The sequence below is a fragment of the Rattus norvegicus genome, chromosome 1 (assembly GCF_036323735.1).
Source record: "Rattus norvegicus strain BN/NHsdMcwi chromosome 1, GRCr8, whole genome shotgun sequence".
Lineage (NCBI taxonomy): Eukaryota > Metazoa > Chordata > Mammalia > Rodentia > Muridae > Rattus > Rattus norvegicus.
The window spans coordinates 4,663,373-4,679,209 of record NC_086019.1 but is presented as its reverse complement, the minus strand read 5'-3'; the positions used below and the strand labels follow the sequence as shown (position 1 = coordinate 4,679,209).

Below are 15,837 nucleotides of genomic sequence, written 5' to 3'. Positions count from 1 at the left end.
CTTTGTCCATAGAATAATGACACAAGTTCAGGAACACACGGATTCTGCCAGGGTTAAAAAAAAAAAAACATATCACATGCACGCTCAGATCTAACCTTCAATCATAAATCCTGAAAAATATGGAGGAGGCCGTGACAGGCCATTCTAAGGCATAATGAGGGATGTGTGTTTCAGTTCTGCACTGATGTTTATGCATGTGACTACTTGGAAAGTGTTTATTTGATGCTCCGTGTTTTGTAATTGGCTCCATTTTTAAATATAATCATGGGGACTTCACTTTATCATATGTATGCCAGGCAGTGTGTTAATATCCTTGATTCTGAGAAGTAATGACCATTCTTGTGCCCTTGGGAACTCAAGGCTCGTCACCTTTCGAGTCTTGCTCAAGGTCACCTCTAGTTGAGTGGACCACCCCTGTAGTCTTACTCAGCTTCAGGACTAACATTCTTAACTTTGTCAGTTCTCTTCTTAGGCAAGTAGTTTCTGATTTCTAAGTGCTTATATGTTGTTGTTTGTGTCTTCAGTGTTGTGTATACAGAGCAACACAAAAGAATTCTTGGCTTTTGGTCTTCCAATATTATAGTTCTATGAACCACAATCTACATGTAGGTTCTATTAAAATGGTCCTCATGTAGAATGAGAGATGTTTGGTAAAGGTGGGGTGTGATGAATTGCTGAAACCCACTTTCTTTGCCTGGAGAACCTCAGGCCCACATGTTTGATTGCTAGTTTGTTTTGTGAGGACCACTGTTCTGGATGGCCTCGGTAATTTCTGGCTCTATTAAAAGCCTTCTTTTCCATTTGAAGACCTCAGAAAGGAGGATGATCCCATCTTTGTTACTCGAGAGTTTGTATGAAAGCTGCTTGCAGATGGCCCAGTTCTGAAAAACAGCATTTGTGTTGGTCTGGCCATCGAAAACCGTTTCTAAACTGACCTCAGCATTCATGAGCATCTCCAAATAGAACTGTTCATGGTGTGTAAACCCCGCAGAAGAGTAATCCTACTCGTTCCCCTGAGGCACGAGAAGTGACAGATGGCAATTGACCCAACCATTTGTCTCTCAAACTTATACTTGGATACTGTTGGGCACAGAGACTTGTTACGGGTGGCCGCAGGCCCCAGCCCAGACCCATGTCCGACAGGAGGCTGAGCTGGAAAGGCAAGCCATTGTATTCATTTTAAAATATGTGTGTTTTGACACCAGCCTCCAGAGGAGAATTGATTCCAGTGATTTTGCCGCTCTTAGGAAATTACTGAGGTCCACTGACATAATTCCCTACTTTCCCCACCTACTAGATTCTGGGGTCAGCCTTCCTCCCATTAACACATGCAGATCTCGTAGGAAACCATCTGGTCTACTGCTGCCCTGCCGTGTGCAGAACTCCACGTCTGGGCTCTCCTCCCTCTTACTGTGTAGGAACCTAGGGAAGACATGGCCACAGACAAGCCAGGGCTACTTTGGCCCCCTGCTCGTGTATCAGCCCCCAAAGCTTAAGAAATAATAGGTGTTGTCAGCAGCTAGTTGGTGCTGATTCGTGATGGCGGCCCAAACTGGGAGCCAGAATCATGGCTGGCACTGGGGAGGCCCTGATAAAAACTTAGTAGTTTTTCTAGCTCCTTACTCTTCCTGCCTCTGCTTCATCCCTATCCCCCCTTCATACTTTTCCAGATACTTTAATATCTCATTCACACTTCAGCACGAGGCCTGGTTTCCAGTGTGTTTGATCATTTGCTGACACTGATACAGTCATGGGCATGACTTCTTTTCACAAACATGCTAAAACGTGAACATCTGAGTCAGAGGCTGAGAACTCCCTGCAGCCATATACAAGACAGTTTGTGCACAATCGTTAATTGCCACTAGTATTTGAATTATGTATAGTTTTGATTCTCTCAGTGATGTATTTTTTACTTTTAGCGAAAGAATTTGATCATGTAAGAACAGCTTATCATTCCGATTCAACTCTAGAGAGTAAACTAGGCAAGAGAGCCTGAAAATTTTGGCTAATTAGAGTGAAAAGCAAAAAAGAAAAGAAAGCCATGTAGCATTTTGTGTATGTTGTTAAATGAGCACTTATTTCTATACTTGACTTTGCTACTGAACAGTTTGATAGCATAATGACTTCCTCTGCATCAGCTTTTGCTTTTTGTGTTGTTTTCTGTTTTTGTTTTCTTTCTGTAATTGAAGGATTTGGTCTGTCTTCTGTTGGTGCCTTCCTGCCCTCGTCATATGATATGTATGTATGTATATCCTGCCCTCATCATATGATATGTATGTATGCATATCCTGCCCTCATCATATGATATGTATGTATGCATATCCTGCCCTCATCATATGATATGTATGTATGCATATCCTGCCCTCGCCATATGATATGTATATAAGCATATCCTGCCCTCATCATATGATATGTATATATGCATATCCTGCCCTCGTCATATATGTATGTATGCATATCCTGCCCTCGTCATATGATATGTATGTATGCATATCCTGCCCTCGTCATATGAGATATGTATATATGCATATCCTGCCCTCATCATATGATATGTATGTATGCATATCCTGCCCTCATCATATGATATGTATGTATGCATATCCTGCCCTCATCATATGATATGTATGTATGCATATCCTGCCCTCATCATATGATATGTATGTATGCATATCCTGCCCTCGTCATCTGAGATATGTATATATGCATATCCTGCCCTCATCATATGATATGTATGTATGCATATCCTGCCCTCATATGATATGTATGTATGCGTATCCTGCCCTCATCATATGATATGTATGTATGCTTATCCTGCCCTCATATGATATGTATGTATGCGTAGCCTTCTCTGGTCATCCTGCCCTCATCATATGATATATATATATATACATACTCATTCAGAGAAGGTTTTTGCTTAGAGCATGCCATGAGACCATCTTTTGTAGACAATAATTTCTGTGTCAGTAACATCCACCTTTCATATCATGGAATACTTGGGAAATAAAAACATTTTTGTATCAGGCAGAAGGGAACTGGTGAAGACAGGGTTTATTCACGTGGGAATTCATTGCATTCTCCTTTTGTTATATAGTGATTGCAAATACAAAATATGAAACATCAGGAAGTAGATTGAATATCGAGAGCATGATAAACTACCACATTTTTAAAAATTGGAACTGGAGCTATGGTTCAGTGTATGCAGCACAGCATGGGGACCTAAAGCTCAGGTCCCAGCACCCATGTAAAATGCCTGGTATGGTTAAACATAAGCCTAAACCCAGGGCCAGTTAAGGGTAGAGACAGGGTTCTCACTGGGGCTTGTTCTCTGCCCATCCACTTCAAGCTGAGTGAGGGATCCTGTATCAAGGGAACAAGTTGGAAAGTAATTGGCAGGATACCCAGTGTCTTTCTCCGGCCTCTACACAGCACACACTTACATATATGTATATAACACACTCAGACACATACACACACACACTTGAAATTTATAATTGAGAACAGTAACCCTTTTGCAAATTTCTAACTTCTAATCCTCAATGAGGCCCCCTGATCCAGCTTTTAGATGCACATTCCTTCAAAATCATTAGCATTGTCATTGATAAATATTTATTCAGATAGAAAGGTGCCCCCCTGTGGGTCGATGTCTATATGCAGGTGAGGGCAGGCACGAGAGAAGGCAAGACCTGTGACTGGACAGTGAAAAAGAAAGGCAGGCTGAGAATGCTGGAGAGAGTATGGGGAGAGAAGAGGAAGATGGAGAAAGAGAAGGACGGCCCAGATCCGTGTGGCTTTAAATAGCTGCAGGTAGCTATGAGTATCTTATAAGGGATGGATTGTTACAGGACAATTTGTCTTATCTAGGTGGGCAATTTATATCAATATCAATTGGCTCTGAGTTTATTGTGTGGGTTTTTTTTTTTTATCGGGTTACAAGGGTTTGTGACAGTTTGGGGCTATCGTGGCAGCGACCCGCCAAGGGAACTCAGCCAGTCGGGTGGAGATGTTTTAAGAGCTCTGAGCCAGAGAGTCTGCCAAGTTTGACTGACTGAGATGAGAACACCCCGCTGGTGTCATAATGTTACCTTCCAGTGCCAGCCATAGTGTGGGATAGAAATTCCTGTTGTATTATTTTCTGCTACCACCCAGGCCCCCAACCCCCCAAAAAAGGGCCACATACAAACCAACATTGAACCATGATGGTAATTCTCATTATTGCTGTGACAAATTAACACAAAACCAGTGGCCGAAACCACAAAATCAGTGTTTAAAGTTAAGTTTTATAATGGGTTTTAATAGGTTAAACAACTTGTCAGCCGTTCTGGGTCCTTTGTGGAGGTTCTATGAATTTTGTCCGTGTTTTCTGACCTTTTCAGTTGTCTGCAGGCCATATTGCTTGACTGATGCTGGCTCCTTTTTCTCCAAAGCACATCACTCACCCTTGTTCCCACCGTCACATCTGCCTGACTCCGATCCCACCGCCTGCCTCTTACCAGGGCCCTCATGATCTCAATGGACCACCCCAAATCCTTTGGGGTAAACTGGGCCATCACATGAAGTGTGAACTCATATACTTACCAATATGCTCTCGAGATTAGCACACCTTGGGAAAGCTATTTCTCAGCTATCAACAACTATTTTCTTTTTTAAGTGTATCCAAGTTGCAGGTCAAAAAACAAGTAATTTCTGTTGCTGACCAATGCAACATTGAAACGTCTTGTAATTGTTAGGATTTCTGGTTCAAGCTAACTTTCGATATAAAATATTTCAAACCAATGCTGACTGCCACGTGGGTCTAGACTGGAGGGCAGCCACCTTGTATTGAACCGGGATCACTGTACTGGAACAGTATAAGGGTTGTCCCCACCTCACCTCCACTTTGCCAGTTCTAGGCTGTTCTCAGAGCTCTTGGAACTTTCAGTTCTTGAATAGCCCTTTGTACTTGATAGGTGCCAGGTGACAACATGTATTGCTAGAGGTCCATGCCCATGCCTAGTTGTTGAGTGACCCGTGTGGCTGTGGCTATACAGGGCACAGAGAAGAGTATAATGGGCCTTTTTTGGGGGGTGGGAAAGGAACTGTAACCTCCCAAATAATAACATGGAGACATATTTATTACCGAATGCCTAGGCCTTACAGCTAGGCTTGTTCCCAACTAAGTTATAGTTTATTAACTCATTTATTCTATTCTAAGTTCTGCCACGTAGCTGATTACCTCTCCTTAGTTCTGGCACCTCCGGGTCTGGCTGGAAAAATCCTACCCCAAATCTCTCTCTTTCCCAGAGTTCCTTTCTTTGCCTGGAAGTCCTACCTTCTACCTACTGCCCTTGCTGTAGGCCAACAGCTTTCTAATTAACTGATCAGAAGATGAGAGATGAAGTGCTCGTCGTAGCCATATGAATAACAATACCAAAGTCCTGTCTGTCATCAGATCTCTTCCGGTTCAGAATTCACCATTTGTATAATACAGAGACAATCTTTACATAGCGAAAGCTCCAACAGAAGACCCCACTCTGCTTAAGCCACTCCTATCTGAAAGGGATCAGTTTGTCCTAACACACTGAGGGCTCCAGAATGGGGTCTTTAAATGAAGCAGAGGGATAGGGGGTCCAAAGTGGCTTAGGGTCAAGCAGTGGAGGTCAGGTGGAGGAGCACCTACTGGTTAGGCGTTGAACACGTGTAATTCCCTGGCCGTTCTAAATGCACCTCCCTGTACTGCGAAACGAGGCTTCTGCATCCCAGTGCTGCTGTAAGCACTGAGGTGAGTTGAGGTCTGCAGAGTGCTTTGCCAAAAGGCTCAGAGGCACACTGGGCTTGTCACGACTGTCATCTAACAAGTGTGGTGGCTTCTTCAGGCTGGTCTTGTTTTCTTTCTCTCGAGGTAGATTCTGTGTGACCTTCATGCCAATGTTACCCCCCAAACCCATTCTTACCCACATGTGCAGTCTAGTTCTGCCAGATGAGGAACTCGCCTGGCTGCTAAGGAGGAGAGCCAGCATCTGCTGTGGTTCAGCTGCCCTGGATCCTTCCAGTTACATCACTGGCTCTGGTAGTTATTTGGGAGCAAGAAGCTAATGCGAGGTTCTTAGACGCCTAAGAGATTGACACTCCACTCCTGCCCGTGCAGGATCCTTGTGGTATGATTGCCATGAATTTCTAAGCTAATTTAGAAATAACACATATTTATACATGAGTTGTTATTAATAGGAACGGTGCACTAACCACTCGATTGCAAAATCAGTTTCCTTCTGCAAACTTACCCCTAATGTTCCAAGATCCACATTCAGACTTAAGAAATGAGTTGTAAATCAGGGTAGTGTTGTTGAGCTAGCAAAAAAATAAAAAAAAAAGCAAAGGGCGTTAATGTGCTTTTCAGTTTAATTAAGAATGGAAGTCGCTTTCTAAATTATCAATGGTAATAGATCAATGTGGATATTGTTGGTGAATGTTTTTTGAAGACCTAGTCTTCATACGAAGGATCAACAGAGTCTTTTAACAGTGCTGAGAGATGGCTTTGTAATTAAGAACATGAGTGGCTTCTCTGAAGAACCTGAATTTGGTTCCCAGCACCCATGTTGGGCAGCTCAATGCCTTTGGCTTCTGTGAACACTCGTACTCACATAGACAGACATATGTGCACGCGCACATACACACACATATAACTAAAAATAATATTTGAAATCTTTTTCAAAAAGTATTTTCAGGGTGTTGTTTATCAACGGGTTGAATAAGCAAGTAAGAGTTGTTTTTCGAGATATTTTTTTGTAGAAATACTTGAATCGTGGTAATTAATAGGGCCCTTTGTTTCAATTCAGTGGAAAATGGTTTTATTAAAGCTTGAATAGTGCTGAGCAAGCATTTCCCCCAATTATCAGTCATGCCTCGACTGGAGACACTCAGTGCACAAACTCCTCAGTGTAAGGAAGGCTGGTGTACTCACAATGACCTCATGGAGAAGCAGGACCCAGGGTTAGTGATGGAAGGTGGGTCATTAGCATATTAATTAGTGTATTCTGGCAAGCACAGGGCTGGGGTTTCAGTGCTCCCTTCCACAGTAACCCCTTCCTGAATCCCATCTCATCTGTGGCCCAGACTCCCAGGGGAGATGTGAGACTGAGTGAAATGCCTTGTCCCGGAGAAGAGAGGAGAGGATTTCAGTCATTCAAGACCACGATTTTCAAAGGGTCTGGGGAAGGAAGACTTTGAGCAGAAGAGAGCCTGTGTCTGAGCATCCACTCATCAACACCAACGTGTATGAGGGTTTCTATTCGGGGAGCGGGTAGTAAACGTCTTATTTTTTCTTTTTCTTTTCTTTTTTTTTTTTTTTTTTTGTTCTTCAGGGATCTGTTCAGGTAAAAAATAGATCTGCTAAATGCAAGATCCAGAGTCAAGAATAAATTATATCCCTTGAGGTTGTACAAGTTCATTACCGCATTGCCAAAGGTAGCTCAAGTAATTGCTTTCGAAAGGGTACCTTTTTAGAAGGCCTCTCAAGGCACTGGACAACAATCAAATGATTGGGTTGAAGTTCATTTTTCAAATTATAAGTGGCTTCGTTCACTTCAGGACCTCCTTTGTCTTTTATTTATTTAGTAATAAATGCAATTATGAAAGTAAAGGTAAGCGATAAGCTCAGGTAATGTCAGAGGATTGAGGATTTACGATTGTCGGGACACATTCACATCCTTTTTAACTAACCACAACCATTGTCAAAAACAAACAAACAAACAAAAAAACAAACAAAAATCAAAAAACAAAAAAACCCCTGTGTATCATCATTTCACAAGTATAATTTGGAAATTTCCAAACTAACTTTTATAAAGTCTTTCAAAGTAGTGCTGGTGACAAATGGAGACACACTGGTAAGGATAGTGACCTGGTCGCTGTGATGCCAGGAGACTCCGGTTTTACCGTGTTCCAGAAAGCTCTGTGTTTTGCATACCTAAAAGTTGTAATTTTAAATTTAATTTGAAATGTATATCTATATTTAACATATTTGATTTTCTTAACTGTGGCTTAAGGTCTTTGTGTTACAAAATAGGGGCGTTGTTGCCTCAAACAATGATAATAACAAAGTATTGTTTCCAGGGCACTCAATTGAAGGGCAGGGCTGGGATTTGAACCAGGGTCTTTGGCTCTGGGTCTTTGAGTTCTGCTTTCTCTTGTGTTCTGTCACTCTTCGGTTCTGATACCGCAATCTTATTGAAGGCATTACACTATCCTTCTGAGGCTTCCTTTCTACTCTTCCTCCAGCAGAAAAGCAACTGTTGCTATTTAAACTACTTAGCCTTCAATGTACCATTTGGGTATCCGTTGGGTTGTCTAATCTGATGTTTTGATTGTAAACCTGGCCTTTACAAGGCTAAGCCTTCTCTCTAGCCCGCTGACAGCTTTTTATATGGCTGTGTTGGTCTCTAATGCAGACCTCACGGGTGTGGCATGAAGTTCATCTTTACTGACCAAGTTCATTTATTACTTCTACCCCAACAGGCACAAGCAAACGAAAGATGGCTCTTTGGGCTACCGCCAGAATTGTCTTTGCTTTAGATCTCCCAGGGGACTTCATACTTTCAAGGTTTCATGGATAGATAAAATATGTGATCATATTTGAGTGTCTCTGGGACCCTGGTTGGTTAAGTTACCTTGAGTCTAGGAAACTCCAGGTAGATGATAGATTTATCTACTTACCTTCTCATCGAACCTGAGCACAGAATTTCAAAGAGCCATATACTATTTACAGTACCTGTATATTCTGGGGGTACTCTTGAAAGGAATTTTAGGGTCTGGGAAGTGTTTAGAGTAAGTGTCAAGGTGACCTTTGCTGGTACCTTTTCAGGGAGCCCATAGCCTGTCCACCTCTTTTCAGTTTCTTTATACCCTCTGAAGCCCGTGTTACCTATGCTTGCTTGGTCAGCATCCCACATAACGGGTAGCTCAGCGATCCACCTTGGACTTGACACTTGTGTAGAAATCACTCATCACCCATGATGGAGGTGACCCCTGATTCAGATGAACCTGGAAAGGATATAATCCTTTTTTTTTTTTTTGGCTTCTAGAAAATTAAATTTGGCCCAAGTTATGAAATATATTCATTCGTGTTATAGCTCAGTGGTTCTCAGGCCCAGCTACACATTAGAATTACCTAAGGAACTTTTTTTAAAAAAATACCAACTGCCTGGGCCTTTTTCCAGAATAATTAAATCAGAGCTGCAATGGCTGGAGCCCGGCATCTCTTCAAAGCTCGGTGAATAAGTAGAGTGTGCAGTAAGGGATGGCAGACATGAGAAGAAGATGGAGAGGCACGGAGGACGCTCCTGCCCTGCTGCCGCCATTACTAGTAATGCAATTAGAGCTGCTAGTGAAGACATATTAGGAGTTGACTGTATGCAGACATTGTTCTCGGTATTTCTGTAGAACAGTATTAACCCGTGTTTCCCTTATAAGGCACGAGATTCTTTTCTTTGCCGGCTCGAATATTGGAAAGCTTTGAGGATGTAGAATACTGAGATCTGAGTAGAATGACATTCTTTTGAGGTTACACCCTGCTACAAAAGAATGTTTTGCTTGCTTGCTGGGTATATATCTCACCTTTCATATTCATTGTCTTGCCATATAAAGCGTCAGTGGCCCTCATACAGTTAGCCTGTTGGTTTCGCCAATAGAGATCACCGCGGCTGCTATCACCTACAGTGACAACACTGGGATAACATAGTCATAACAAGTCCAGATTCTTTCCCTCCTGGTTCCCAGTGTCAGTTCCTCACCCAAGCGTTCTAAAATAAATCATTGCTGAAAATAGTTTCTAAGCAGAGAAACCCTGATAACACAGAGTACGGGAGACTCTGGTGGTACCCGTGGGCTTAGCTGACCCTGTAAGCTGTAACTCCCATATACTTAGATGGAACACGTTTGCAAGGTTTCTCGCATGCTGTATGTATGGGCTTTCAGAGACGACTCCATCATGAAGGTTGGCAAGGGCATGATGGGATTTCAAGGGTAGAGGCCCGTGAGTGTGGTGTCCATGACTCCATCATGAAGGTTGGCAAGGGCATTTAAATGGGATTTAAAGGGTAGAGGCCCATGAATGTGATTTCAGGCAAGCATGTCCTCTGTTCCAACCGAGGTCGTACTTAGTGACCAGAATTTAGATGCTGAGCTCACCACAAGAACTCGCTTTTACCTCTCTGAAAATTAGGGCTGAATACAATCATCTGCGAGGCCAACCAGCTTTGATGTCTGGGGAGTCTATTCCGGGCAAAACATTTTGGTAACAGCCTTTCCTTTGATGTCTGTAATGAACAAGTTAACCTGTGGCCTTTTCAGACAACCTGGCAGGTGTGTTTACTTTGCTGCATGAAAACTTATTATCCGGGAATCTAAAAAAAAAAAAAAAAAAAAAAAAAAAAAGCAACAACAACTGTATGTAGGAACCATGAAATTACAGTCACACCTTAGGAGAGACCATGATGTCTGTGCATTCCACAGAAATACCTGCCTCCCTGTAGCCACCCCTACCCCGACCGCTGAATGTGTGTTGCCAGTATAAAGCACTTAGTGCTTCTGGGTTCTGATAAACCAAGGAAGGGCATGTGTAATCATCTGCTAACTAATTATAGGATTCAGGGCCAGACGCCAGCTGTGATAAACCGTGTTCCCTTCCAGTGTGCCGCAAGAGAAGGGTTAGCTGGAGTTGACTCACTCCCTCAGAATACTATCTGGTTTTGAGGGAAGGGAAAAAGAGGAGAAAGATAAGAAGATAGTAAATCCTAGGAGGTGGTGTGTCCTACTGAGCGGGATGTAGCCACGGTAGTCAGACTGTGAGGTCCTGGTTTCTGCCGTGTTTGCTGGCTGGATAGCCTAGGTGAGATGCATATGTCACTTTGTAAGGTCTTTTTCAGGGAAAACTATCTTTTCACAGCCTGTAAGGACTGACTGGCTGGCTCAGCACTTAGGAATGTTGGCTGTTCTCGTATAGACCTCAAATTGGATTCCCAACACCCATGTTGGGCAGTTCATAACTAGCTGTAGGGGGGCCAGTATCTGCTTCTGGCCTCCAAGGGAACTCACATGCACTTACACACATATAGATACTCAAACACACAGATGCAAATAAAATAAATCTTTAAAAAGAATTACTGAGGGTTGGGGATTTAGCTCAGTGGTAGAGCACTTGCCTAAGAAGCACAAGGCCCTGGGTTCGGTCCCCAGCTCCGGAAAAAAAGAACCAAAAAAAAAAAAAAAAAAAAAAAAAGAATTACTGAAAGTACCTGACAAATAGTAAGCCCTTGATCAAAGGTTTTATATCATCTAATGGTCAGGATAGCAACTTCGTTTTTATTTGGCATCTAGGTCCTTCTGTAGATTCAGAAGTGTTCTGGAAATGGTGACTAAACAGAAGAGGATGCTGGGAAAACAAGTGCATGCTGGGATTGGCTTAACCATTTTTGTCCAAGGTCTAGGGACATCTATCATGCTCATCAGAAGCTCTAGGCCTTGAGATATATATATGTATAATTATTTATATGTATATATATATATATATAATTTTAAGAACATTTTGTTGCTGACACCATCTTTGATTTTTGAGCGGGGTACCTGGAGGACATGTTGAATGGAGTGTGTGGAGATCTGTCACATCCTCTGAGGGAAAGACGCATTCCCACAGTGAACAATTACACTGCTTGCACTCTTACAGGATATTTCTGAACACTCTTCTAGACATAGGCGATTGTGTTTAGACACACTCTCTTATGAAGGCTGACGTTGATCTTCCTCCTGGTGTGTGTACCCGGTGGAGTTTAGCACAGTAATAAACCTCTAACAAATTGTTATATCGTGTCCACACTTAAAGGGTTCCTCCTGCCTTGCCCTGGGCAAGGCAAGTGTTTGGTTGTGTCTTAGTTTAACGTAGACCTTGCTGTCTGCTTAATATACACACAAGGCCAATTAGAGTACAGCCGCTGTGGACATGAGGTGGGTTATAAATCAGAGGACTACAAAGCAAAAGAGATAGATAGTGACTCAGAGTGGAGAAACCTGTACGCCAAACCCCACTTATTTATTGCTGTTGGGAAACTCTCCCCAGTTGAATTGTCCCTGGCTTAAAACTCTGCTCCTCTCTCTATCCCACTTTTCTAAGTTATTTTCCTGGTGCCCTCTCAAAGGCGTCTTTCATCTACTCAAAGTGGGATGTTTATCACATTCCACAATCTATTATTTATAAGTGCCTTACGCTTCTGGTGTCTTCTGCATCTGTTCCCATATCAAGTCCCATCGTCTTGCCTTGCTGGTGGAGCTTTCCCTGGGTTAATGAGTGCCCCTGCTGGCTAGGAGCTTCCAGGTAGGCATCTCCATATGGTCCAGTGTCACCAGGTAGCAACATGTGCAGTGTCCAGGCTACAAACCAGTCAAGATGGCAAGATGCCTGGGCTTGAGGGATGAGCAGCTGCCCAAACATACTCTAGGAAACACAAGTCTTCCATCCTGTCTGAAGTGCAAATAGCTATGTTGCTGTGAGCAAGTTATCGGAGTCCTCCAGGTCTCTGTTTTCTCTTCTGGGAAATGGGAGCAGTTCTCACCCATCTCTAAAACTAGGATCTGCTAAAACAGTATTTATAAACAAAACACTTCGCAAGGCTTCATGTCTTTCATTAGTCCTGTATGTGCACGCATGTCATCAACATAGGCACGTATTGTCTACGTTAAGAGGCCTTGTTTAAAGTTTTCTCCACCTTAACTTTATGGATACAGGGGCTCTCCTTGGACCTAGATCTCTCTGTTCCAGTAGGATGGCCGGCCAGTGAGCCCCTGGGATCTGCTTGTCTCCCCCCTGCCAGCATCGAGGTTGCAGGCTATTGCCACAAGCCTGGAGTTTTAAGAGGGTGTGGGGATCCAAACTCAGGCTCTCATTTCTGTGCAGCCAACGAGCTCCCTACTGAGTCATCCCTCAGCCCTCCTGAATCCTTTTCACTCCTCAGGAAGCAATAACCAGGCGCTATGAAAACACACCGGCAGGTGGCTATTAATCACACTCAAGCAAAACTGCAAAGATGAAGGGAAGTTGGCAGGTTCAAGGCAAACTGGAGAAACAGTGTCTTCCTCCAAAGCCTGGTTCTAGGGAGTGTCTGCACCATTTGGTTCCTGTAACAAAAGCTGATTTGCAGAGCTACTGAATCGAACTGTAGGAGTGGGTTGGGCAGTCATTGTGATAACAAGTCCTACAGGGACTCACAAAGTTTCAGACCCAGTGGTCCAAAATAAACTCAACAGGTATTGGATGTGTGCTTCTGCCTGTGAATATTTGTGTACACCTGTGCCCATATGTGTCCCCATCTAAACTAACCAGATGTGTAACATCTGTCTGAATAGAAATATATCTAGAATGCACAACACCACTACCCCCCCCTTTGACAGCTTTACACCAGCTTATTTTGGGAGCTAAAATGTTTACCACTCAATGTTCTTTTTCCCTCCTAGGAAATTCTACTTACTTGGATGACCATGGACCACCTCCTAGTAAGGTAAGGTCTTTGCTTGTGGCACAATCTACTTTTCCTTTAGAAGCACTCATGCACGTGCACTCTAGCAGCTCCTGGGTGTCCAGTGAACCCAGCCAGGTCTCTCCTAGCTATGAGTCATTCACAAGCAACCAGTAGCTAGATGATGTCCAAAGAATCATCCACTTTAATGACGAGGGACCTGAAGAGCCTGAAGAGGACCCAAGTGACAAGGGAGGAAAAGCCATCATTTGGTCTGTTCTTGTAGCCGCCTGGACATTGTGGCCCTGGACTTGCCGCAGGCCTTTGCCGATCTCTTCTGCATTGCTGTCTCGTTGTTTGTGGCGTTGATTGGTTAGTTTGGCTCTTGATGTGAGCTGCATGGTGGAGCTTTCCCACGGTGTTCGACCTTGGGGCTAGTGCTAATTCTGTGCGACTCTCTCTGGCCCACTCTAGGTGTATTACTGCAGTCAAGCCCAGTGAATGTCCCCCCAAGTCCAGAGTGCTGTACCCACTGCACTCTTCCTGTGAACAAGTTGCAGTTAACTTTCTGTTGACAGAACAGTTCATAAATATAATTTGCCCGCCACTTTCTACTTTCTTGAGCTCAATGAAAGCCAAAGGCAAACTTCCTGAAATGTGTGTGAGGGTGTGGGTGTGGGTGTGGGTGTGGGTGCGGGTGTGGGTGTGGGTGTGGGTGTGGGTGTACTGGCTGGTTTTATGTGTCAACTCGACACAAGCTGGAGTTATCACAGAAAAGGAGCCTCAGTTGAGGACATGCCTTCATGAGGTCCAGCTGTAAGGCATTTTCTCAAGTAGTGGTGGTCAAGGTGGGAGGACCCAGCCCATTGTGGGTGGTGCCCTCTCTGGGCTGGTGGTCCTGAGTTCTATAAGAGAGCAAGCTGAGCAAGCCAGGGGAAGCAAACCAGTAAGAAACATCCCTTGGTGGCCTCTGCATCAGCCCCTGCTTCATGACCTTCTTGAGTTCCACTCCTGACTTCCTGTGGTGTTGTGAAACAGCAATGTGGTGGTAAGATGAATTAACCCTTTCCTTGACAACTTGCTTCTTGGTCATGATGTTTGTGCAGGAATAGAAACCCTGACTAAGACATGGGGGAAGGATAAAAATGATCTTGGGGTGTGATAAAAATACATGCAATGCAGTGAACTCCTCTCATTCTATATTATTATTATTATTATTATTGTTAATTATTATTATTTTATTTGCTTTACATCCCAATATCTGCCCCCCTGTCCTCCCAGTACCCCCTCACACAGCTCATACCCCCACCACCTCCCCTCCTTCTCTGAAAAGGGGGAGCCCCTTTGCAGGTAGTCACTGCAGGACTAGGTGCAGAATCCATAGGCAGGTAACACATTCAGGGACAGCCCCCACTCCAGTTGTTGGGGACCCCCATGAAGACTAAGCTGCACATCTGCTACATATGTTCAGGGGCTGACAATCCTTATTTTAAATGCAGGTCTCTTACGATTTTTCTTTTTCTGTTGTTGCAAATGATGGTGCTATCTGGTCAGCCCTTGAAAGAGAAAGTTGCAATTGACAAAATTAAAAGTTCGTCACCACTACACTCTGAAAGCCTAGATGTCCTTACCCTTGGTTGATTAGTTTCTTTCTTTCTTTCTTCCTTTCTTTCTTTCTGGAATTTTTATTTACATTTTAAATGTTATTCCCGTTCCGGGTTTCCTGTCCATAAGGCCCCACCCCCTCTGCCTCCCCTTCTTCTATAAGGGTGTTACCCTCCCTATTCATCCCCACTTCCCACCCCTTCCCTTATACTGGGGATCCAACCTTGGCAGGACCAAGGGCTTCTCCTTCCCTTGGTGACCAACAAGGCCATCCTCTGCCACATATGCAGCTGGAGTCCAGGGTCAGTCCAGCCAGTCTTTGGGTTAGTAGTTTAGTCCCTGGAAGCTCTGGTTGGTTGGCATTGTTGTTCTTATGGGGTTGCAAGCCCCTTCAGCTCTTTCAATCCGTTCTCTAATTCCTCCAGTGGGGACCCTGTTCTCAGTTCAATAGTTTGCTGCTAGCATTCACCTCTGTATTTGACGTGCTCTGGCTGTGCCTCTCAGGAGAGATCTATATCCAGTTCCTGTCGGCCTGCACTTCTTAGCTTCATCAATCTTATCTAGTTTGGTGGCTGTATACATATGGGCCACATGTGGGGCAGGATCTGAATGGCCATTCCTTCAGTCTCTGCTCCAAACTTTGCCTCCGTATCCCCTCCTATGAATATTTTTGTTTCCCCTTTTAAGAAGGAGTGAAGCATCCACACTTTGGTCTCCCTTCTTCTTGAGCTTCATGTGGTCTGTGAATTGTATCTTG

General features: G+C 43.7%; 1 protein-coding gene across 3 annotated transcripts in view; it reads left to right on the top strand.

Moving 5' to 3' along the window:
* Ust (uronyl-2-sulfotransferase) overlaps window positions 1-15,837 on the top strand; it is a 295,264-nt gene that overhangs the window by 103,370 nt on the left and 176,057 nt on the right. For 2 of the 3 annotated variants that reach the window (NM_001108458.1, XM_039081058.2), the window contains 1 exon segment: window positions 13,474-13,517. The exons of the other annotated variant lie outside the window; for it this stretch is intronic. In NM_001108458.1, coding sequence (NP_001101928.1) covers window positions 13,474-13,517 — 44 coding nt within the window. 3 annotated transcript variants of the gene reach the window in all.